This window comes from Myotis yumanensis, unplaced genomic scaffold (genome assembly GCF_028538775.1).
Source record: "Myotis yumanensis isolate MYYU_CA2020_CCGP unplaced genomic scaffold, mMyoYum1.0.hap1 SCAF_10, whole genome shotgun sequence".
Classification (NCBI taxonomy): Eukaryota; Metazoa; Chordata; class Mammalia; order Chiroptera; family Vespertilionidae; genus Myotis; species Myotis yumanensis.
In genome coordinates, this window is record NW_027223761.1 from 83,260,375 (window position 1) to 83,283,089 (window position 22,715).

Here is a 22,715-nt window from a genome sequence, read left to right on the forward strand (position 1 = left end):
GTCTGCAAAGGGGAGCAGGGGGTTCACCTGGGCTCAGCCATTGACCATCAGCGTTGCGCGCAGAACTGTGGAGGTGGAGGTAGAAAGGAGCAGGCGGGAGGCTGGGTTTCAAACCAGGAAGACGGGCAAGGAAGTCGCCGTCGGCCTCAGCTGGACCGAGTAGGGGCGGCACCGCAATGGCCCGTCTCTGTCGCAATCCTAATTCCCGCCCAGGGCAGGCACCGCCCCTCCGAGGGCGGGCGCCGGTAGTGACGTAGCCGGGCCAAGTCGGCGCCGCGGACGGAGCGCAGGCCCTCCGTGGCGCCCGTGCCCGCCAGCCAGTGCCGCCGGCGTCCCGAGTTCGGAGCCCTGCGGAGGCCCTGCTGACCGGGCACTGCCATGTCTGCCCCCAGCCACGCGGCCGCGCCGGCGGTGAGTCCTGAACCCGTGACCCTCGGGACTTCGGTGTCCAGACTAGGGATGCAGTGATTGGCTTCGGGTTACCACCCTCTGTGTCGTCTATTGGTCGGAACTACTGTCCGTCTTCCCCCCTCTCGGCCCCGCCCGTACAGCTGTTAAAGGGCCAGTCGCTGCCCCGTGGAAGGAGAGGAAGTGGGCGGGCGTTGCGGAAGGGGTTAAGAATGGAGGAGTTGTCCCGTCCTGCGGGGTCTGGGTGGGAGTCCTCCAGGGCTGGCACCGGCGGTCTAGGTTCAGGTGGCGCAGACCGAGGAAGCTCGTGCGCCGCAGTAGCGCCCAGACCGAGAAGACGGGCCGTTCCCCGGGATCCCTTCCCAAGGGCCGGGCCGCGGTTAGGTCCCGCCATCTTGGGAAATGTTCCACGTGCATCCAGAGGGGAGAGCGCGCCCCCCAGTCTCCGAACTGCACACACACATCCAGGAAGAGCACCTTCTTCTCTTTTTCCGTCTCACCAGTCACCCAGCCCCAGCCTTCTCCCCAAACCCCAGCTGCGCCCGGCGGCGTGGCTCAGGGGTTGAGCGTGGACCTCTGAACCAGGTCACGGTTCCGCTCGCGGTCAGGGCACAGGCCCGGGTAGCGGGCTCAGTCCCCAGTGTGGGTTGTGCAGGAGGCAGCCGATCAATGATTCTCTCTCATCATTGATGTTTGTCTCTCTTCCTCTCTGGGATCAATTTTTTTTTTAAAAAGCTGCAACACACCTGGGTCACTACCCTGGGGGCGGGAGGGGAGCGCCCTCGCCCTCGTGTCTCCCGATCCCCAGCTGCTCCGCTCGAGCTCTGGGCTGGTGCAGATGCGAACTGCAGAGCCGCTGGAGGCTGCTGCCAGCCTGAGATAAGAAAGAGATGGGCAGCTGCTTATCTGCCTCTGCCCAGCCTGCTAGTGAGTAGAGGATTCCTTGCCACTGCAGACATTCCTGAGCACTGGACTAGGAGTAGAAAGGTCTGGATTCCAGCTCCAGCCCTCTGCCCATTAGGAGCTGTGTGACCCTGGACAAGTCACTTCACCCGTCGGAGCCTGGCTTTGCTGTTACAACATGGTCCCAAAGACGTCCGCCCTGTCCACCTGATACGTGGCTGTGAAGATTAAAAGCGGTAGCTCTAGCATATACATGCTAAATAAACCAGTTCCGATGGAATCATTTAACTGACTGTTGTGCAGACTCAGTGAACTTAAGGGATTGCCTGAACCTCGCAGTTCTGGGACCTTAGATGTCTTTCTGTGGTTTCCCTGTGGCCCAGAATTAGTGGCCATGTTTAGCATTCCAAGCCTCGCCTAATTTCTCAGGCTCCCCCAGGGTTGGTTTTTGTTTGTTTAATGTTTTTTTTTTTTTTATTGATTTCAGAGAGGGAGAGAACCATCAATGATGAGAGATTCATTGATCAGTTGCCTCCTGCACAACCCCAATTGGGGATCAAGCCTGAAACCCCAGGCATGTGCCCTGATGGGGAATTGAACCATGACCTGCTTCATAGGTTGATGTTCAACCACTGAGCCATGCCGGCCGGGCCAGTGTTTGTTGTTTAGAGAAGAGATAGGAATGGAATATACTGCAGTCCAAGACCAACTAGTTGTCACCTACTCCTCAGGTGCCGCCTAGCGAAACAGCTCCCTGGGCTAAAGGTCCCAGAACAGCCGAAACCGGTTTGGCTCAGTGGATGGAGTGTTGGCCTGCGGATTGAAAGGTCCCGGGTTTGATTCCGGTCAAGGGCATGTGCCTGGGTTGCGGGCACATCCCCGGTGGGAGGTGTGCAGGAGGCAGCTGATCGGTGTTTCTCTCTCATCGATGTTTCTAGCTCTCTGTCTCTCTCCCTTCCTCTCTGTAAAAAATCAATAAAATATATTTAAAAAAAAAAAAAAAAAAAAAAAAAAAAAAAGGTCCCAGAACAGGGAAAGTTGAAAGTATCTACAGTGGCAACTGTCAGGTCTAGAAAGAAATAAGATCTCAGGCTGAAGAACCGTTCTGCTTGCTTGGCACCGAACACCTTTGTCCTGGAAGGAGAGTGTGTTGAGTTCTTGGTTTGATGTCCCAATATTTCCTTGTTGGTGAAACCACAGGCAGCACTCCAGGTGAATGTATCTCAGTCTTATAGAACATCAAAGGCAAATGATACCTGGGTCCAACACTCTTCATTTTATAGATGAACAAGAAAGTACTGCAGGGGTGATGTGCCCAAGGTCGCCCAGCCAAGAGGCTGAGCAGGACTGTACATCAGATCTGTTGACCTCAGCCCCTTGTGTAATCATTCGATCAGATTAGGGAGTTCATAGTTTGGCAGCTGTTGGATAGCTCTTGGATCTAGGTGGCACTGATGCTTCCTTAATGCCTGTTCTGCTGTGGATGCTTGAACTTGTCCTCAGTGACTCAGCCTGTGTGGCCCCAGCTGCCCTGCCCCTCCTGCCGCAGTTCCCACCCTCTCTGTGGCCACGTTGATGGCCCTTATCTCTTTGCCCACCTGGCTCTGTGCAGCACTCCACTGCCGTGGCTAGGATGGGCTTGTGCGCTCAGTGTCCTGGTTAGTGCAGCAATAGCAGATCCTACTGTCGTTTCCTTCTGGTCTCTGCTTCTCTGGGTCTGTGAGGAGAGCAGAAGGTACCGAGGACAGGAAAGGGACCAGCCTTGGGTGGCCGCTGGCCAGGGGCTGAGATTCCTTTCTTCCAAGCCAGTGATCTGTTTCTTGGACAAGGTGTTGAGGAACACAAGGAACAGAGGGACTGTGACCTGGGAAATTTTTTTTGCAGGAAGAAAACAGCCCAAAGATGAGAGTGATTCGCGTGGGTACCCGCAAGAGCCAGGTGAGTGCAGGTACTGGGTGGAGGTTTGTGGGAAGAGTCTGTGTGCACAATATTATAAGTTGGGGGGCCCAGCGACTCAGGGCTGGAGGAAATGGGGTAGCTGGGTGTTAGAATTTTATGCACAATGGCAGATTGCATTCTGTGGAGAGAGAGTCCCTGGGCTGGGGAAGTTGTTGGGGTGCAGAGGACTCCTAAACCAGACCCCTCTCCTCCCAAGGTGGGCATTCAACACCTTCTTTGAATTCCAATCCCTTCAGGATTGTCTTGACCCTATGAGCATCTGAGCTCAGGGCAGTGGCCAGGGAAGGACAGGACTAATGCCAATTTCTGCCCCCAGCTGGCGCGCATACAGACGGACAGCGTGGTGGCAATGCTGAAAACCTTAAACCCAGGCCTGCAGTTTGAAATCGGTGAGTTTTCCGGACAGTAATGGAAGTAATGGGAAGCCCTCACCTGCTCTGGAGGGGAGAGCACAGTGTTTCCAGCTTTGCCTGGGACCACAGCCTGGTCCTGTTGCCGCCAAGAAATCTTGGCTACTCCCAGTTTGAAAGACTCCTCACCCCTCTACCAGGGCTAGCCTGGCATTTAATGTCTTCTGCATTGAGCCTATTTATTTATTTATATTTGTTAATCCTCACCCAAGGGTATTTTTCTATTGATTTCAGATAGAGTGGAAGGGAGAGGTAGAGACAGAAATATCAATGTGAGAGAGACTCATTGATTGGTTGCCTCCTGCATGCACCCCAACCAGAGCCGGGGAACCTGCAACCGAGGTACATGCCCTTGACTGGAATCGAACTTGGGACCCTTCAGTCCCCAGACCGATGCTCTATCCACTGAGCCAAACCAGCTAGGGCTTGGGTCTTTTTATGAGGGTGTTGATCTTCCTGAGAGATTGTACATTCCCAGAGGGTTGGAGCTGGGGCTTATGTGCCCCTGTGTCTACCCTGAATCTTAGCAGAGTGCTGGCTTTAGTAGGGCCACAATGAATACTGATCAATGTGTGACTGGCTGACTCTCTCCTCAGTTGCTATGTCCACCACAGGGGACAAGATTCTTGATACTGCACTCTCTAAGGTAATAATGCCCACCCACCCCAACCCTTGTCCCTCCTCTTTCCTTCTCCCAAGAGATTCATTCTCTCGCTCTTGTGTGGCAGATTGGAGAGAAGAGCCTGTTTACCAAGGAGCTGGAGCACGCATTAGAGAAGAATGAGTAAGTGAAATACAGGAGAGTGTGGGCCCTCCCAGCCTCTGTGTGCAGCAGACCTGGGTATCAGCTAGGCTGCTGGGCTTAGACTCTTGGATAGGCTCAAGAGGGAGTCATATGTGTGTTTTTTAGGCATCAGAAAAGGAGAGTGTCCTGATTCTGAGCCCAGCAAGATTGATGGGGGAGGGGGGAGGAGAGGAGGAGAGTGGGGAGAAAGGGAGAAGGTCTCAGGGTCCTGAGGTCTCTGAGGCCTGCTTTTGGTACTGCTCCTGGCTCGGCCACTGAAGTAGAGGCGGGATGGATGGAGCAGAGGTGGAAGCTGCTGCCTGGACCCTTCTCCTGCCCCCATCCCATCTCTCTAGAGTGGACCTGGTCGTTCACTCCCTAAAGGACCTGCCCACTGTGCTTCCTCCAGGCTTCACCATTGGAGCCGTCTGCAAGTAAGTGCCCTCTGAGTCTGGGCCTGGGCTGGGGAGGGGGCAGGATAGGCAGTGAGTTAACCTTGGCTTTTCCCTTTGGGACTTGGCCCTCTGCCTCTAGGGCTGGCTCCCCTGCCCTGAGGAGTAGTAAGCATGGCAGAAAAACTCAGAAAATGCCAGTTAGTTGGCTATCAGGAGAAACTGGATATGACCTGAACTGAGACCTCTCACTCTGCAACCCTCCCTCCACCCCTAGGCGAGAGAACCCCTATGATGCTGTTGTCTTTCACCCAAAATTTGTTGGGAAGACCCTAGAGACCTTGCCAGAGAAGAGGTGAGTGGGGCCTGGCTAGGCGTCTTGGTGGAATATGCACAGAAGCTGGAGGACGGGGAGGAGGAGGAAAGGAACAGTGCCTGGGGTAACATCTCACTTTCCACCCTGTCTTTGAGCAGTGTGGTGGGAACCAGCTCCCTGCGAAGAGCGGCCCAGCTGCAGAGAAAGTTCCCACATCTGCAGTTCAAGAGCATCGTATCCTTTTAGAGGAGGGTGGGGCCGTAGCTGGAAGGCTAGGTGGAAGGCGAGGTCCAGAGGGCCTGAGAGTCCCTAACATGGAAAGGACTTCCAGGGGAAGTGGACCATGGGGCAGTGGATTAACTGTCCTCCCATTCATCCACCCATAACCCTTTCACATCAGCATTGCCCCTGCTCAGATAGAATTTACAGTTTGGTTGGGGAGACAAACGGGCATTGATAAAACAGTGATGCTAAACAGTGATTACTGAGGGGGGAGGGGAGAGATGGGGAAGGGCTGAGCACTTCCATTTTTATGTTCTGTATTGTTTTGATTTTTACAATGAATATGTAGTATGTTTTATAAAACTAAAATGGTATGTGATAAGTGCTCTAATGTGCAAAGTAGGGAATTCTCTGGAAGCTTCTAACTGGAACATCTAAACACAGATTTTGGGGGCAAGGAAGGCTTCTGAGAGATCTTTGTAATCTTGGGCAATTTAATTTATTTGACCTATCATTTTCCTCATCTGTAAAATGTAGATACTAATAAAACCTTCCTCATAGAGTTTCTGTGAAAACTAAATGAGTTGGCATATGTACATAGCATTTTAGAATAGTATCTGGCATATAATGAGTTAAGTGTTAGCTGCTTCCATTAAGCTGAGAACCAAAAGATGAGAAGTTGACCAGCTAGAAAACAAAATAAGCCAATCAGAGAAAGACAAGTGTCACATGATCTCACTCGTATGTGGAATCTAATGAACAAAGTAAACTGATGAACAAAATAGATCCAGAGACATAGGAGCATGGAACAGACTGTGGAATCTGAGGGAAGGTGGGGGTGGGAAGAGATCAGCCAAAGACCTTGTATGCATATATGCATAACCCACAGACACAGACAATAGTGTGGTGAAGGCCCAGGGATTGGGGGGAGGCCTAGAAGGGGTCAATGGGGGGAAGACGGGGGACATATGTAATACTTTCAACAATAAAGATTTAATTTTTAAAAAGTTAGGCAGCTAGAAAGTTTCAGGCAGAGAACAATGCACATGTCCTTAGCATCTCTCCTCAGCGGGGAAACCTCAACACTCGGCTTCAGAAGCTGGACGAGCTGCAGGAGTTCAGTGCCATCATCTTGGCCGCAGCGGGCCTGCAGCGCATGGGCTGGCAGAACCGCGTGGGGCAGGTGGGGGCCATCCCCTTCCCCTCCCAGTTCATCTTTACCCCCTGCCTGTATTTAGTGGTAGCTAATGTTCTTTTTGAACACCCTGCCTCTAACACTAAGCTGGAAAGAAGTTTCAGGGAAGATTGGGAATCAGAGGCTGACTCCCTCCTTTGCCTGCCCAGGCTTTCTGTCTGATAGGGAGCCCCCGCTCACTGCAGTATGTTTCTCTGTCTCTATACTTCTGCCTGTTCTGCCCCTACAGATCCTGCACCCCGAGGAATGCATGTACGCTGTGGGTCAGGTATGCTTGCCCAAGGAGCTGGTTGTACAACCATGTGCATCAAAGTTCCCAGGGAGGGGCAGGCCTTGGAAGGCTACTCGAGCAAAGGGTCTTGGGGAGCATTTGAAGGTGGGCTGGTTCCCACCCTTAGCTCCATTGGTCGGGAAAAGATTGGGTCTGATGTCTTAGGCCAGCGGTTCTCAACCTGTGGGTCGTGACCCCTTTGGGGGTCAAACGACCCTTTCACAGGGGTCGCCTAAGACCATCGGAAAACACATATATAATTACATATTGTTTTTGTGATTAGTCACTATGCTTTAATTATGTTCAATTTGTAGCAATGAAAATACATCCTGCATATCAGATATTTACATGACGATTCATAACAGTAGCAAAATTACAGTTATGAAGTAGCAACGAAAATAATTTTATGGTTGGGGGTCACCGCAACATGAGGAACTGTATTAAAGGGTCGAGGTATTAGGAAGGTTGAGAACCGATGTCTTAGGCTGTTCTTCCATCAGGGGGCCCTGGGCGTGGAAGTGCGAGCCAAGGACCAGGACATCTTGGACCTGGTGGGCATGTTGCACCATCCTGAGACCCTGCTTTGCTGCATTGCCGAACGAGCCTTCCTAAAGCACCTGGTAGGGCCTGTGTTCCACCTGTGGTGGAACAGGAGTTGGGAAGGGTGGTGGGGAGACTGTCACATTGATGCTCTGTATTTAATGGTAACTTATTTTCTTTTTAAAAAAATATATTTTATTGATTTTTTACAGAGAGGAAGGGAGAGGGATAGAGAGTCAGAAACATCAATGAGAGAGAAACATCGATCAGCTGCCTTCTGCACACCCCCTCCTGGGGATGTGCCCACAACCAAGATACATGCCCTTGACCGGAATCGAACCTGGGACCCTTCAGTCCGCAGGCCAACGCTCTATCCACTGAGCCACACCGGTTAGGGCTGGTAACTTATTCTTTTTTTTTTTTAAATATATTTTATTGATTTTTTACAGAGAGGAAGGGAGAGAGATAGAGAGTCAGAAACATCAATGAGAGAGAAACATCGATCAGCCGCCTCCCGCACATCTCCCACTGGGGATGTGCCCGCAACCCAGGTACATGCCCTTGACCGGAATCGAACCCGGGACCTTCCAGTCCACAGGCCGACGCTCTATCCACTGAGCCAAACCGGCCTCGGCTGGTAACTTATTCTTGAATGTTGTGTATGAAGAGGACCCAGGTCTGGGCCCTTAGCCTCTTCAGTGGTGTCCTCACAGGCCTATGAATTTCTGGACTCTGGGCACAGGGTAGTTAAGGGTCTTTGGGGTTCACGGGGAGACCTTCTTCCTGCAGGAAGGAGGCTGCAGCGTACCTGTAGCAGTGCACACAGCTATTCAGGATGGACAAGTAAGCAGGGAAGTGGGTGGAAGGGTAGGGAAGGACTGGCATTTCTCCCTGTGCATCCCACGTTGCCAGCAAGAGCTCTGGATTCCAAGTGGTTTCCTCTCGGGATATACTAGGCACCTGTTTTCTTTCCCAGCTGTACCTGACTGGAGGAGTCTGGAGTCTGGATGGCTCAGAGAGCATGCAAGAGACCATGCAGGCCACCATCCACGCCCCTGCCCAGGTGCCAGGGAGAGGGTGAGGGAAGGGTAAGAAACAAGCCTGCCTCATCCCCCCGAGTGCTCACCAAGCCCTACGTTCTTCCCTCACCCAGCATGAAGATGGCCCTGAAGATGACCCACAGTTGGTGGGCATCACTGCCCAGAACATTCCACGAGCAGCCCAGCTGGCTGCTGAGAACCTGGGCACCAGCCTGGCCAACTTGTTGCTGAACAAAGGAGCCAAGAACATCTTGGACGTCGCACGGCAGCTTAATGATGCCCACTGACTGGTCTGTGGTGGGCTGCTGCTGCCCAGGCTGGCACCCTAGGCCTCAGGGGCCTGAACTGCAGTCAGACTTCCAGGGATGGCCTTGCCTGCTCAGTAGGTGGGGCCTCATCTCTTTAGAGCCCAAGCCTTTGAAATGTAATCGACTCCGCTAATAAACCAGCTCTGAAGGTGCCTTTGTTTTGGTGGGCTTGCAGGGAAGAGGACAAACAAAACCCTTTACTCCTTCAGAGGCTGGGAACTGCCCAGAGCGCGTCTGGAACCTCCTTGTTTCTGCCTCCATCGTTCTCATTTCACCTCCAACAGCAAATTGTCTCCCAGGGACATTAAAGAAGCTATAATCTTAAAGTCCTATTTGCTCTCCTATTAACCAGTCTTATAACAGCGTCTCCCCTCCCCCACAGTCCCCCCAGAGAACAGAGGGACCTAAAGTCATCAATCCTACACGGCTGCGGGGCAAAATAAAAACAGGATACATTTCTTAAAAAATCCTTTAATAAACAAAATCTGTCCATCTGAAACTTCCAAGTACCTGCTCTTGGGTGGGTTAGCTGCTGAATTCCAGTTCGGAAACCAACGAGGCTGGGCCCGGGTGGGGTGCCCGCACAGTGCTGGTGTCTGTCGCGGGACGAGCGGTGAGGCCTGGCCCGCCCGCGCCAGGTCCGGGCAGCCCCGCACGGGCCCAGGAGGTCGATGGGGAGCGGGGGGAAAGGCCTGGGACCTGGCAGCAGAGGGGACGGCCGCGCACAGGTCAGGGTCCGAGTCTCCGCCGGCAGAGCCGGGAGGAGTCCACAGCCCAGGCCGAGGCGGCGCCCGAAGCGCGCACCTCCCAGGCCGCGGTCGGCGCTGCGTCAGGGCCGCGGCCCATCGGCCGCTCCAAGGGCAGGGCGGCCGGGTCAGCGCCGGGGAGCGGGGAGGGCGGCGGGGCGGGGGCGACTGCGGCTCAGCTCTTTCCGCGAGGCGGTGGTGGCCCTTAAAAGGGCCTTTGTGGTGGCGGGGCGGCGGCGGCCTCAGTACTCCTGGGAGGCCTGCGTGGCCTTCTTGCCCGCCGGCGCCTTGGGGCCCACGGCCGCGCTCGTCTTCTTGGGCAGCAGCACGGCCTGGATGTTGGGCAGCACGCCGCCCTGCGCGATGGTCACGCCGCCCAGCAGCTTGTTGAGCTCCTCGTCGTTGCGGATGGCCAGCTGCAGGTGGCGCGGGATGATGCGCGTCTTCTTGTTGTCGCGGGCCGCGTTGCCCGCCAGCTCCAGGATCTCGGCCGTCAGGTACTCCAGCACCGCCGCCAGGTACACGGGCGCGCCCGCCCCGACCCGCTCGGCGTAGTGGCCCTTGCGGAGCAGCCGGTGGACGCGGCCCACAGGGAACTGCAGGCCGGCGCGCGACGACCGTGACTTAGCCTTGGCGCGGGCCTTGCCGCCGGTTTTACCGCGGCCCGACATGCTGCGCGAGGCGGAGGAGCGGGAGCGGTGAGAAGCGGTGAGGAGCAGCGGTGAGCAGGCACGGAAACGAAGCTGCCGACGCAGTCCAAATGCTGCCGCGCGCTCGGGGGGGCCGCCCTTATAAGCCTCCAGGGCCCGCCTCCGCGCCCTGCTGATTGGCTCTTTTCTCTAATAGCGTCTCTGGTTGGTTGCAGTTAAGCCTTGGTGACCCGTCTTGGCTGAAGGAGCGCGACAGCCGATTGGTCGAATTTGAAAACCTTTTGCCCGGGGAAAACGGCGAGGAGCACGGCGCGCAACCAGCCCCGCTCCCTCCCGCAGCCAATCCGCGGGGAGCGCGCGAGATTCAAACGCTACGCCGGCGACCCAAACCGGAAGCCAAAGAGGGTGGAGTCTGAATCCGCCTGGAGAACCACGGGAAAGTGTGTGGAGCTGGGCCTTTTAAAAGGGTGCGCTCTCTAAGTCCCCGGCCACCCCTTCCGGTCTGGTCACTCCCTTCTCCCTCCCATACAGCGAAGGTAGTAAAAAGGAAATGAGAGCCCGTGGAAGTTCCGGTCCCACACCCGAGAGCAGATCACTCCAGTCTATGGCCCTTCCTGCTACCTGAAATATCAGGATTTCAATATTTATTAAACAGGCTCTGTGGGTCTCAGTTCTTTCTGCTCACAGTCTTTTTTCTTTTTTAAAAATATATTTTATTGACTTTTTACAGAGAGGAAGGGAGAGGGATAGAGAGCCAGAAACAGATCAGCTGCCTCCTGCACACTCCCTACTGGGGATGTGCCCGCAACCAATGTACATGCCCTTGACCGGAATCGAACCTGGACCCTTGAGTCCGCAGGCCTACGCTCTATCCACTGAGCCAAACCAGTTAGGGCAGTCTTTTTTTTTAATATATATTTTTATTGATTTTAGAGAGGGATAGACAGAATCAACGATGAGAGAGAAACATTGATAGGCTGCCTCCTGCACGCCCCCTACTGGGGATCGAGCCCACAACCCAGAATGTGCCCTTGGCCGGAATCGAACCTGGGACCCTTCAGTCCGCAGGCCCATGCTCTGTCCACTGAGCAAACCAGCTAGGGCTCTGCTCACAGTCTTGCTAGAAGGGGCCTGGGGTACTGGGGGGCGAAGTGGGTGGGGGGTGGCGGATAGGGCAGAGAGATAGGCATCTTCTTGGAGGAAGGGCCTCCACCAACCCTCCCAATCTACCCTAGGATACCCAGGAGGAAACACACTTGGAGGGACAAGAAAAAAAACATCGCTTTATTGTTACCACTGGGAGCACCTGCACCCCCATCTTCTTTTACTAATTAGAACCCTTAATTTATAGTCTAATGTGAAGTCTTCTCCAAGCCCGTGTCCCTATCAGGAGCCAGGGCTCTGCCCCAGGCCCAGCCTATTCCTTGAAGGACGGAGCTGTGGAAACCGAACAGCCACATGTCCCCCCGTCAGGGGGCTGTGGCAAGTTGAAGAAACTACAGGCAAAGTCCAATCAATAGTCACTGCCCAGCATGTCAATTATCACAGGGAAAAGGAAAGGCTGGGGAGGAGGAGGGGTGGGAGGGGCCTGGGCTGAGAGGCAGTCTTGGTCTAGAACGAGGTTGGCCTGAGTCCTTGGCCTGAGTCGGGAGCCCTGGAGACTGTGAAGTGAAGGCAATGATCAGGGAGCTCAGACATCATAGAAGAGCCGGACAAGCTGGTACCGAATGGAGAACGTGACAGCACTGCCCAGGACCTGCAAGGAACAGTGAGCTGCAATGAGAACCATGGAAAGGGAGGCAAGGAGGTGCAAGCCCCGTCCCCAGCCACACCTGTAGCAGCAGCAGCAGCAGGGTGAGGTTCCTCTCATGCATGGGCCCAAAGACTTTAAGGAGCAGGTTGATGAGGGTCATGTTGTTACACTCAGTGAAGGCACCATCCTCATCCTCACTCTGGCGCACTGTCACCAGCTGCAGACTCTCTGCTACCTGGAAGGGCCGAAGTGGAGAGAACTCAGCTAATACCTATGCTTATCGAATGGGGACCTGCTTAGTGCTTCCAACTCCCCTGGGGTCGAATGCAGGCCTGGGTTCCCCACTCCCTGGATTCAGGATGGTGGCCTAAAGCCTTACCTCCTCGTTCCTGTTACCTTTAATTATGTGTGTGGGTTTTGGGGTTTTTTTCCCGATTGATGTTAAGAGAGAGTAGAAGAGAGAAGGAAAGACAGAAACATCATGTGAGAGAGAAACATCAATGTGAGAGAGACACATCGATTGACTGCCTCCTGCATGTGCCCAGACCAGGGCCTGGGCTGGGGAGGAGCCTGAAACTGAGGTTTGTGCCCTTGACTGGAATCAAACCCGGGACCTTTGGTCCGCAGGCCGACGCTCTATCCACTGAGCCAGACTGGCTAGGGCATGTGTGTGGGTTTTTTAAAATTTATTTTAGAGAGAGAGGAGGGAGAGGAAAGAGAAACATCGATCAGCCGCCTTTTGCACAAACCCCAACTGGGGATCAAAACCACAACCTGGGCATATGCCCTGACCTGGAATCAAACTGGCGACCTTAGGTGCACAGGATGGCACTCAACCAACTGAGCCACACCAGCCAGGGCCCCTGTTACCTTTAGAATAAAGGTGCCCAAGAAAGACAGGCTCTTGGTCTTGAACTTGGAATAGCTCATCTCCAGTTTGCCTGTGTTGGTATTAAGTCTGCAGGGGAAGAGAGCTTTATGTAACTGGGCCTTACTGAGAGTGTGGTTATTTAATAGGATGAGTCCTGAATGTGCAGATCTTTCTGGCTCTGCTGCTTACTATATGTGATCAGAGCTGCTGTGATCATTAAATGAGATTACGTAGTAAGTGTGCTCTGTCATTTATAAAATGCTAACCACGGGGGACAGTCAGCCCTTCTTTGGGCCCACTGCCTTTACACAGCAAATGTCTAAGGCTGGTTTTATGCATCCCAAGCAAAAAGGCCATGATGTCCCTTTCAAGCCCCAAAGCAACTACCTGGGCACACGGTGGCGAGGGCAGGGGATGATATGCAGGAGCTGAGGCAGGGAGTAGAGAAAGTTGAACACCTGGGGCATGAAGAAGAGTAGCATGGTCTTGCTGAAGTGTCCCAAGATGCCCACCACGGCAAAGGTCATGCCAGCGAAGTAACAGAAGGTATCTCCGACAAACACCCGTGATGGGTACCTGTGTGGGGAGAGGATCTGAGCCAGTGGCAAAAGGCATTATCAATCTTTCCTCTCACTCTGGGCCCTGGGCTAGCCCTGACCCCAGGTCTGACTCAGACTCCAGCTCTCCCAGCAACTCTCCAGACCCAAGGCCCTGAACTCATCTATTCCTGTGGCTCCACAGCACTTGGACCCAGCCACTGCCGGTTAGAGAGCAATTAAGAATACAACCAACTGAAGACCCAGAAAACAATACAGGTGTGCACAGACTTTGCCTCTCCATTAGGAGATGGGTCGTGATCAGGGCCATGCTTGCCACATGTTAAAACAGTTGGCCCCCATCTACAGGCCTACTTACCAGTTGTGATAGAGCAATCCCAAGGTGGTGGAAAAAAAGGGCATCATGAAGTAGAGGGAGAAGACATGGTCATCTCGACAATCACCTTTAGAAGCAGGGAGAAAAGAGGGAAAAGTGAGAGCCTCCTCCACAGACCATTTCTGTCTGTTTCTAAGTTCTGTCTCAAGCTTTATTGTCTACCTCTCCCAAGTCACATTCAAGAACTCACTAGTGCCAGGCCAGTGTGGCTCGGGGGTTAAAGACTTATGAACCAGGAGGTCACGGTTCGATTCCTGTCAGGACATGAGCTGGGGGTACAGGCTCGATCTCCAGTGGGGGGCATGCAGGAGGCAGCCAATTGATGATTCTGTCTCATCATTGATGTTTCTATCTCTCTCTCCCTCTCCATTTCTCTCACTGAAATCAATTTTTAAAAAAGAACTCACTACTCCTTTTATGTCACCCGGGCAATTTTCAACATTCCAGCTCTTTCATGAGCCCTTTCTAAACTAGTTATTGCCTTAAATTGATTTAGACCGTTCACACCTAGGTTTGAATACAAGCTTTACTCCTAACTGTGTAACCTTGGTCATGACAAATTTAACTTCTCGAAGCCTCAGTTTCCTCATCTGTAAAATACAGTTAATAACACCTGTCACACAGAGCTGTTACAAAGTTTAAATGTTTTAAAAGTGCTTAGCTTTTTTGTTTTAATCCTCACCTGAGGATATTTTTTCCATTAATTTTTTTAGAGAGTGGAAGGGAGGGTGGAGGGAAAAAAGAGAGAGAAACATCAATGTGAGAGAGGCACATCAATTGGTTGCTTCCTGCACACACCCCACAGGGGCTGGGGATCGAACCTGCAACCCAGGTATGTGCCTTTGACTGAGAATCAATCCCGTGACTGTTTGGTTTTCAGGAAATAATTCTGAGGAAGATGCAAGGAGGCAGAGTTTTGCACTGGTCTGGGTGCCGTCAGTAGGAGTAATTCTATGAGCATCTTAGCTTTTATCGAAGTGGAAGGAGCTGAGTTAGAAGGAAGCAGCAATCACGCATGTTAGCCAAAAGCGGGGGTCTTGGTCATTGTGGTGGGGTCACAGTGTTCTTATGGTTTTGTCTGTGCTCACACATAGTTATGGAGGGGTCTGGTTTTTGTCTCTCTCATGGTCACAGAGTGACTTGGAGGTTCTGTGAAGTTGTTTATGTTCAGTAAGAGAAGACCTGAGCCAATCTAGCTATAAATGTCAAGGCTGCTATTTTTCTCACATTTAATAAATCTAGTTATTTGCAAAATAAATGACCTTCCCTTATCTTCTGTACTTATTTATTATATTTTTATTGATTTCAGAGAGGAAGGGGAGAGAGAGAAATAGAAACATCAATGATGACAAAGAATCATTGATTGGCTGCCTACTGCACACCTCCCACTGGGGACTGAGCCCATAACCCAGGCATATGCCCTTGACCAGAATCGAACTGTGAACTGGTTCATGGGTCAATGCTCAACCACTGAGCCACACTGACTGGGCATATTTTTATTGATTTTTAGAGAGAGGGAGAGAAATATTGATTTGTTGTACCACTGATTTATGCATTCAGTGGTTGATTTTTTGTATGTGTCCTGGGAATCAAACCCACAACCTTGGCTTATGGGGACAATGCTCTAATCAACTGAGCTAACCAGCCAGAGAGCTTATATTTTATAATTATTAACATATTGCTTTTTCCCAAAATTCCCCAAAGCCAGATCTCACGCAACTAATTCTCTTAACACTCAGTCTTCTCTCACTCTTCCCCAGTCCCACCTACCTTCCAGCTCCACCAGGTTGAAGACGATGATGGAAGCAGAAATGACTAGTGACTGGCCAGCCTCTAGGCCATTGATCCCTGCGAGGATGTTGATGGCGTTGGTGCAGAACACTGCCAGCAGCCCCATGTAGACATAGTACAGGATCCCTGGGGGAGAGGACAGGGAGAAAAGTGGTACCAAGTATAGAATGAGGCCCTAGCCAGCTCATGGATAGAGCATAGGCCTGTGGACTGATGGGTCCCGGGTTCTATTCCAGTCAAGGGTACAGGCCTCAGTTGCAGGCTCCTCCCTGGCCCCCGCCCTGGTCAGGCACGTGCAGGAGGCAACCAATCGATGTGTTTCTCTCACATCGATATTTCTGTCTTTCCCTCTCCCACTCTCTCTAAAATCAATGGAAAAATGTCCTCAGGTGAGGATGAACAACAACAATAAAAGTATAGAATGAGGATTTAAGGATATTCTTCTGGAAAAAGTGGCGAGGACAGGATGCAGGGCCAACAGAGAGGATCTGAGAAGACAGAGCCAGAGCAGGGGCAGGGAGGAGGTGTCTTCCGGGGTCAGGGTGCCCTGAAGGAGGGGACATAGGAGCAGTCGTCGAAGGGCTACTCACCCAAGTCCAAATGCAGGCCCAGAATCGGACGGAAGGGCTTGGGTACCACAATGGTCGTGTTGCCAAAGTTGGTGAAGTAGACCATGAGGAGAGGGAGCGAGGCGGCGGTGGGCAGCAGCAGCTTATGGCGCCAGCGCAGGTTCAGGACATCGTCCGCGAAGCCCAGGAAAATCATGCAGCAGATGGCCAGGAGCGCGCCTATCAGGGCCACAAACTGGGGGAGGCCGGGCGAGTCACGGCTCCACCCGACCCCGACTTCATTCAAGAAGAGACAGCCCCTCTCCCCAAACCAAATACCCCAAATCTCCCCAAACCTGGGGGGACGCCCGCCCCGCCCCGCCCGCCAGCCCACTTACTTCATGGTGGGGGAAGGCTTTGCACTGCTCCTCCACAAAGCAGGTCAGGAAAGGGAAGGGGATGAAGCAGAAGAGGATGATGAGGAACACGGCCCCGCTGATCACTCCCTGCGACTCGGGGCTGTGGCCCGGCAGCAAGGCGGGTGGAGGGGAAAGAGGGGCGCGGTCACTCCCCGGGGCCGGCGCTACGGTAACGCACTGGGGGGGGGGTCGCTGCTGGAGCCGCCCTCCCCCCGCCCAGTGCGGGCCAGGCTGCCCTCCCCTCCGGGCAGCTGTCCGCGGTGTGGGCGCTGCGTCCCGTTCTCGGTCGGACACCCCTTCCCAGCCCGCCCCCGCCCGGGCCCGGGGCGCCGCTCACATCGGCTCCTGGCCCGGCTTGTTGAGGTCCTTTCCACAGAGGCGCGCGGCGATGAAGTGGCCGCGAAAGGCTGGGATGAGGGTGACGGTGGCCGCAAACCCCAGCAGCGAGCCCATCAAGTTCACCAGCAACGGCGTCGGCAGCTCCGGGAAGGCCCGCATGGTGGCCGCCCGGCCCGCCCCGCCCCGCCCCGTCCCGAGCACACGCGACCCCCGGACTCGAGCCGCCCCGGACTCGGAGCCTCCGCAACTCAGCTCCGCCCACGGCAGTTCTCTCCGCTGGTTCCGCCCGGAAGAATCGGATTCGCGGAGCAACCTCGGCTGCTGAAGGCGGAGGCGGCCGTTTTTAATGTGGGCAGGAGCGCGGGGACAGAATTATTTTAAACGACTTCCATTATTCCGCCCGGACGGATCTGGTTCGCAGGGCAACCTCGGCTGCTGAGGCGGAGGCGGCCATCTTGACTATGGGCAGAAGAGTGGGCAGTTACTTTAAACTCTGTCCTTTATTCGAGGATGGAGTCATCACGTGGGGACTGGAAAAGCAGCGAAAGGCCGAAGCAGACACTTTCCTATCCTATGAAAGATGCACAACCCAGAGCGGAAGCTCCTGGCCCGGAAGCAAGACCAGCGACCCCTCGACCACGTGTCTGACGCCACTCACTCCGAGTTCCACGTCAGTCTGACCTCCTGGGCCTCCGCCGCTCACGTTTAAAGGGCCAGTGCCCCGCGTCGACTCGGGGAGGACCGCTCCAGGACGCAGGGTAGTCGGAAGCCAAGGTCAATACAACTCAGTTCCCGGAAACGCAGCTACAGTTTGGGAAACGATGTAAATCCTAAAGCACAGGCACTCTAAACGCCCCTCCTGGCCAGTGTTTCTCTTGCCCTCCCCTTGCTCTTTTCCTAAACATCCCGCCCATTCTATCCCCCCCTCCCCCCTTGGTAGCTGCAACCAGCACTTCCCCACTGAAGGGGCTGGGAGTGCCCTCGAGTCTGGGATTTAACCCGGTTGTTGATTTCTTTTTCATATGTATATATATATATATATATAATTTTAATTGATTTCAGAGAGGAAAGGAAAGGGAGAGGGAGAGAAACATCAATGATGAGAATCATTGATCAGCTGCCTCCAGCACACCCCACCCTGAGGATGGAGCCTGCAACCCGGGCACGTTCCCTTAATCGGAATCGAACCGTGACCTGGTTCATAGCTCAATGCTCAACGTTGAGCCCCGCGCTGGGCTCGACTTTTTCCTGGTCCTGGCGGGATCGCTGCCTTGTGCCAAGCTGCTAAACCTAGGAGGTGAGGCTAAAGCATTGGGAAGAGCTAAGGAAGCAGGAGAGCCAGACGCACACGTGGCTTCCTGGGAACTCTGGTTCCTCCCTCCAGGTTCCTGTGCCTTTGGCTTGACACCTGTTTCCTTGCAAATAACAGTTTACCACCAGCATCTTCATTCTCTTTCATCCACTCACAGGCTCTTAGGTGACAAATGACTTCTATTCCTCGAGAGGAAATCACCTCCAGGGAGTTTGGAAAGAGGACTCAAGTATCCTGGCCCTTTGTCCATTCTTTGGAATGTGACCTGCTTGAGGAATAAGGGTCAGGTTGACTTTTTTTGGCCTTCTCTCAAAACCCGTTGTGAAATGTCTCTTCTACTTGAAGGTGGCTCTAATTAACTATGAAAAACCATCTATTTATAAAGTACACTTTATAGACATGAAGTAATCCTGGTAATTTAGGTGATAGAATTTCATCAAATTTTCAGTACTTATTATCCGATTGGTATTGTTGTTCTGTGCGTGTGTGCGTGTGTGTGTGTGTGTGTGTGTGTGTGTATGCGCGCGCGCGCACATATACATGCACGTGCATCTGTGCCTGACTGGAAACTCCCTAGAGCAGCAGTTCTCAACCTGTGGGTCGCGAACAATGAAAATACATCCTGCATATCAGATACTTACATTACGATTCATAGCAGTAGCAAAATTACAGTTATGAAGTAGCAACAAACATAATTTTATGGTTGGGGGTCACCACAACATGAGGAACTGTATTAAAGGGTCACGGCATTAGGAAGGTTGAGAACCACTGCCCTAGAGTTTTCTGACCCACAGGACTAAGGATACACAGGCATCTGTATGTAAGGCATCATCACGCATAATGAGCCTGGGGCTGAAAGAGGTACAGGCAGTAGGAGCACATTTAGTGTCATCAAGGGAGGCAATAGGACCTGGAGGGAGAATAGCATCTCCAAAGATTTCAGTGAGTGGCAAGATTGGAAGATCTTCCAAACAGGGAAAGGACCAGGCGGGAGCAGGTGGGAAGGCTGCGGCTTCCGGTTCCTCCCGACTGGAAGAGGGTGGAGAGACGTTCAAAGACAAGACACTAGGGATTCATCGCCCAGGACACACATTCCCATCAGAACATAGTTACGTGAATACTTGTCATATAATCTGAATATTTTTGTTCCCGAGATGGTAAATGCCCAGTTGATTATCAGACTAATGAGAAGAAACAAACACATCGTTTGGCCACACTTGAAATGTCATGCCTTTCCTGGCAAGAGTTCAGAGCATTTGCGTGAGAGCTGAGCTCACCCCAGGCCTCAGATAGGGGAGCTGTCAACGCTTCAGCTGGTTTCCTGCGCTGAGCAGAGAATGCCTGAGGAGAATATCTGCTGCGAGGGAGTCCTGAGTGCCTCCCAGGGAACAAGGCCAATGTACTATTAAGTCTGACTGCCTCACAGCTTGTCCCCAAAATGCCCCATGGCGCCGAAAAGGCCACGAGACAGCTTGGGAGAGTGTGGGGCGAGGACAGTGGCGGACCAAACCTATGGCTCTTTCCAGGTAGCTGAGTTACTGTTCTTGCTTTTCTTCCTGCTCCCCCACCCCATCAGTTTTTCAAAAACTGTTACCTAAAAGGTAACAGATCTCCCATTCCACTAGGATGACATGAATGAATTTTCAAAAGATGGAAGCAGTGTAGAAATTTTCAGTGATTACATGTATCCTGGAATATTTTTTGTTAGACTTCTAAAAATTACAAAGAATTGACTAATCTCTACTATGTGAATGGAAAACTCTTAAGTACTGTAGGGACACAAAGTAATATAAGCACAGCTTTTTTCCCTCAAGGAGTTTACTTCAGCATCGGAAAGCAACTTGGTTGAATATGAGGGAAGAGAAAAGAGTAAAACAGGGCTCTACTCTTTTTAAAAAATATATATATATAGATATATATATATTTAAATATATTTTATTGATTTTTTTACAGAGAAGAAGGGAGAGGGATAGAGAGTCAGAAACATCGATGAAAGAGAAACATTGATCAGCTGCCTTCTGCACACCCCCTACTGGGGATGTGCCTGCAACCAAGGTACATGCCCCCGACTGGAATCGAACCCGGGACCCTTCAGTCTGCAGGCCGACGCTCCATCCACTGAGCTAAACCAGCCAGGGCTTTTTAAATATATTTTTATTAATTTCAGAGAGGAAGGGGGAGGGAGAAAGAAACATCAATGAGGAGAAAGAATCATTGATCGGTTGTCTCCTGCACACCCCACACTGGAAATCGAGCCAGCAATCCGGGCATGTGCCCTTGACTGGAATTGAACCTGGGACCCTTCAGTCCACAGACTGACACCCTGTCCACTGAGCCAAACCAGCGAGGGCAGGGCTCTACTCTTTTTTATTTTTTTTATTTTTTACAGATAGCAAGGGAGAGGGATGAGAGAGAAACATGGATCTGCTGCCTCCTGCACATTCCTTACTGGGGATGTGCCCGCAACCAAGGCACATGCTCTTGGCTGGAATCGAACCTAGGACCCTTCAGTCCACAGGCCGAGGCTCTATCCACTGAGCCAAACCAGTGAGGGCAGGGCTCTACTCTTAAGCAGCTTCTGGGTGCATGGGAAAAGCAGACATATAAACAGCCAGCTAGACATAAGGCAGAATGAAATGAGTGCTGCAGGTCTAAGCCACAGCTGAAAGGAAGCGTGGCAGCACTGGCTAGGGAGACTGGCGGAGACTGAGTTGTGAAGCGGCATCTGGCAGCAGAGGAGCAAGGGCTCGGGAAGAGTTGAGGCAGTAAATCCAAGATCTCAGGGAAGCGAAGCCCCTGGGAGGTCCGAGGCTCCTGAAGAAGGGTTGGGGGAAGAGGGTCCTCAGACTGAAACTTGGCATGTGGAACCTGCTCCCCTAGCCTGGCTGCTCTGCCCACCGACAGCTTCCTCCTGCGCCCCAGGTTCTGCCCTGAGTCTCCTCCTTTCATCTCATGTCGGCTCCTCCCCTCAAGATTGGAAACCCACACTGTGGGAATCTGCCGTTGCTTTTGGTGTTCAATGATGATGCATGGGCAGGGCCACAGCAAGGGAGCAGTGAAACCCAGGGGTGCCCCCACTCTCCACCACCCACCACCTCCTCTGGCTCAGGCACCTTGGTGCTGACCTGCCAGCTTCTATCTTGCTCTGCAAGTCTCTACTTTAAAAAGGTTGCTTAGCCTGGCTGAGCGTGGACCCAGGAACCAAGAGATTACGGTTTGATTCCCCTCCGGGCACATGCCCAAGTTATGGGCTTGATTCCCAAGGAGGGTGTGCAGAAGGCAGCAGATCAATGATGTTTCTCTCTCATCAATGTTTCTATCTCTCTCTCCCTCTCCCCTCCTCTCTCTAAAACATGATAAACACACACACACACACACACACACACACACACACACACACATTTTTAAAGCATTGCTTGCTTCCAGGCACTCAGACGACCAACTGGGTTTGGAAGAGAGAGATTTAATACTTTCGCTGTTGAGCTTCTAAGGAAGGCACTGCGTGCCAAAGTCCTTGCGATGTGCATGTGGAGAAGGGCCTCTTGGGGAAGGAGATTCTTTGAATCCTTTTGTAGGATTTTCCTTCCCCTTCCTCCAGAAAGCAATGACAAGCTCCTGTCCTATAGAAATGGAATGCACTCCCTTAAATCTAGGAAAGGTGTACCTATAACACAATTCTGGGGTGCTTAATGGGATATTAGATACTTGGAGGGCAGGGTCCGCTAGCTGAATCTACTGATAGGCCAGTGCTACCACCAGCTCCCTGCTCGTTACCACCCCCTCTACACACACTCCTTAGGCAGGAGCTGTTACCATGGAAATATATTATTTTTTAAAAAGCAAGCAGCCCCAGGCTCAGGAAATAGCACCTGAACAAGCCCCAGCAGCAGGGAGGTTAGTAGGGTGCTCCTGTGTCCTCGCTCCAAGGCGAAGGGGGGTGGGAATGGCAGGGGGGATAATGTTCCATGTTCTAGCCCAACCTCGACCAGGGACCAGGTTCGGGTTCTGCTCTCTCCCTGGTCAGTATCAGCTGCACCTCCTCGACCAGGCACTGCTACCTGGGAGGGCACTCGGCGCCTACAGACCCGGGGCCTAACTTCGCCAGGAAATGGGAGTCAAGAAGCTGCTGAGCCGCCCAGCCCGTGTGGCTCAGTGGCTGAGCATCAACCTGTGAACCGGGAGGTCAGGGTTCCATTCCCTGTCAGGGCACAAGCTGGATCCCCAGTGTGGGGCGTGCAGGCAGCAGCCGGTGGATGATTCTCTCTCACCATTGATGTTTCTATCTCTCCCTTCCTCTCTAAAATCAATAAAAATATATTTTAAGAAGAAAAGAAAAAAAGGAGCTGCAGAGCCTGGGGGAGCTGGGAGAGGGGAAACGCTGTCCATGGGAGTCACCTCCTTAACCCCACAGGCGTCCGAAATGGAAGCAGCAGAGGGGAGAGCGGAGCAGCTTCCCAGGTGAGCGCAGCTACTCCGCGGGGAGCTCGGGAAGGAGGAGCACCCCAGTTCCAGGCTGGGGCGGGCGGTCCAAGATCCCGCCTATTTTCAACCCCGGAACCACCTCCGCGGCCGCCTCGCCCTCCCGCCCGACTCCCCAGCTGCAGC

General features: G+C 52.9%; 3 protein-coding genes across 7 annotated transcripts; 1 reads left to right on the forward strand and 2 right to left on the reverse strand.

The window, feature by feature from the left end:
- The first annotated feature begins 266 nt into the window (after nt 1–266).
- On the forward strand, nt 267–9,247 carry HMBS (hydroxymethylbilane synthase). Of its 5 annotated transcripts, none has more exons than XM_070426204.1 (14): nt 267–411; nt 3,196–3,249; nt 3,587–3,659; nt 4,277–4,326; nt 4,409–4,464; nt 4,746–4,898; nt 5,134–5,211; nt 5,331–5,406; nt 6,464–6,577; nt 6,819–6,857; nt 7,361–7,480; nt 8,190–8,243; nt 8,377–8,463; nt 8,554–9,247. In XM_070426204.1, exons 1-14 carry the CDS (start codon nt 379–381, stop codon nt 8,725–8,727), a joined length of 1,161 nt encoding a protein of 386 aa, XP_070282305.1. In that variant the 5' UTR covers nt 267–378; the 3' UTR covers nt 8,728–9,247. The 5 variants fall into 5 exon arrangements, with proteins under 5 accessions (XP_070282305.1, XP_070282309.1, XP_070282308.1 ...); XM_070426208.1 differs by having other exon boundaries at nt 268–411; nt 4,821–4,898; XM_070426207.1 differs by lacking the exon at nt 267–411 and adding an exon at nt 1,353–1,547.
- Nucleotides 9,204–10,245, reverse strand: H2AX (H2A.X variant histone). The gene has a single exon (XM_070426210.1). It carries the CDS (start codon nt 10,163–10,165, stop codon nt 9,737–9,739), a length of 429 nt encoding a protein of 142 aa, XP_070282311.1. The 5' UTR covers nt 10,166–10,245; the 3' UTR covers nt 9,204–9,736.
- A 1,162-nt stretch (nt 10,246–11,407) lies between these two features.
- DPAGT1 (dolichyl-phosphate N-acetylglucosaminephosphotransferase 1) lies at nt 11,408–17,323 on the reverse strand. The gene is made up of 9 exons (XM_070426211.1): nt 16,797–17,323; nt 16,439–16,559; nt 16,083–16,296; nt 15,472–15,618; nt 13,684–13,768; nt 13,156–13,344; nt 12,768–12,855; nt 11,977–12,132; nt 11,408–11,900 (listed from the first exon to the last, which is right to left on the reverse strand). The coding sequence occupies exons 1-9, from the start codon at nt 16,955–16,957 to the stop codon at nt 11,835–11,837; spliced, it is 1,227 nt and encodes a 408-aa protein (XP_070282312.1). The 5' UTR covers nt 16,958–17,323; the 3' UTR covers nt 11,408–11,834.
- Between the last annotated feature and the right edge of the window lie 5,392 nt (nt 17,324–22,715).

Bases quoted from the DNA above. Each gene is read 5' to 3' on its own strand.
- H2AX (XM_070426210.1), bottom strand. From the start codon at position 10,165: ATGTCGGGCCGCGGTAAAACCGGCGGCAAGGCCCGCGCCAAGGCTAAG.
- DPAGT1 (XM_070426211.1), bottom strand. From the start codon at position 16,957: ATGCGGGCCTTCCCGGAGCTGCCGACGCCGTTGCTGGTGAACTTGATG. The intron at 12,856-13,155 runs GTAGTTGCTTTG...CTTCCCCTGCAG, and splicing joins CCTCGCCACCGTGTGCCCAG to ACTTAATACCAACACAGGCA. The intron at 12,133-12,767 runs GTAACAGGGGCC...CGGCCCTTCCAG, and splicing joins TGGGCACCTTTATTCTAAAG to GTAGCAGAGAGTCTGCAGCT.
- HMBS (XM_070426204.1), top strand. From the start codon at position 379: ATGTCTGCCCCCAGCCACGCGGCCGCGCCGGCG. The intron at 4,327-4,408 runs GTAATAATGCCC...CTTGTGTGGCAG, and splicing joins TTGATACTGCACTCTCTAAG to ATTGGAGAGAAGAGCCTGTT. The intron at 6,578-6,818 runs GTGGGGGCCATC...CTGCCCCTACAG, and splicing joins GGCAGAACCGCGTGGGGCAG to ATCCTGCACCCCGAGGAATG.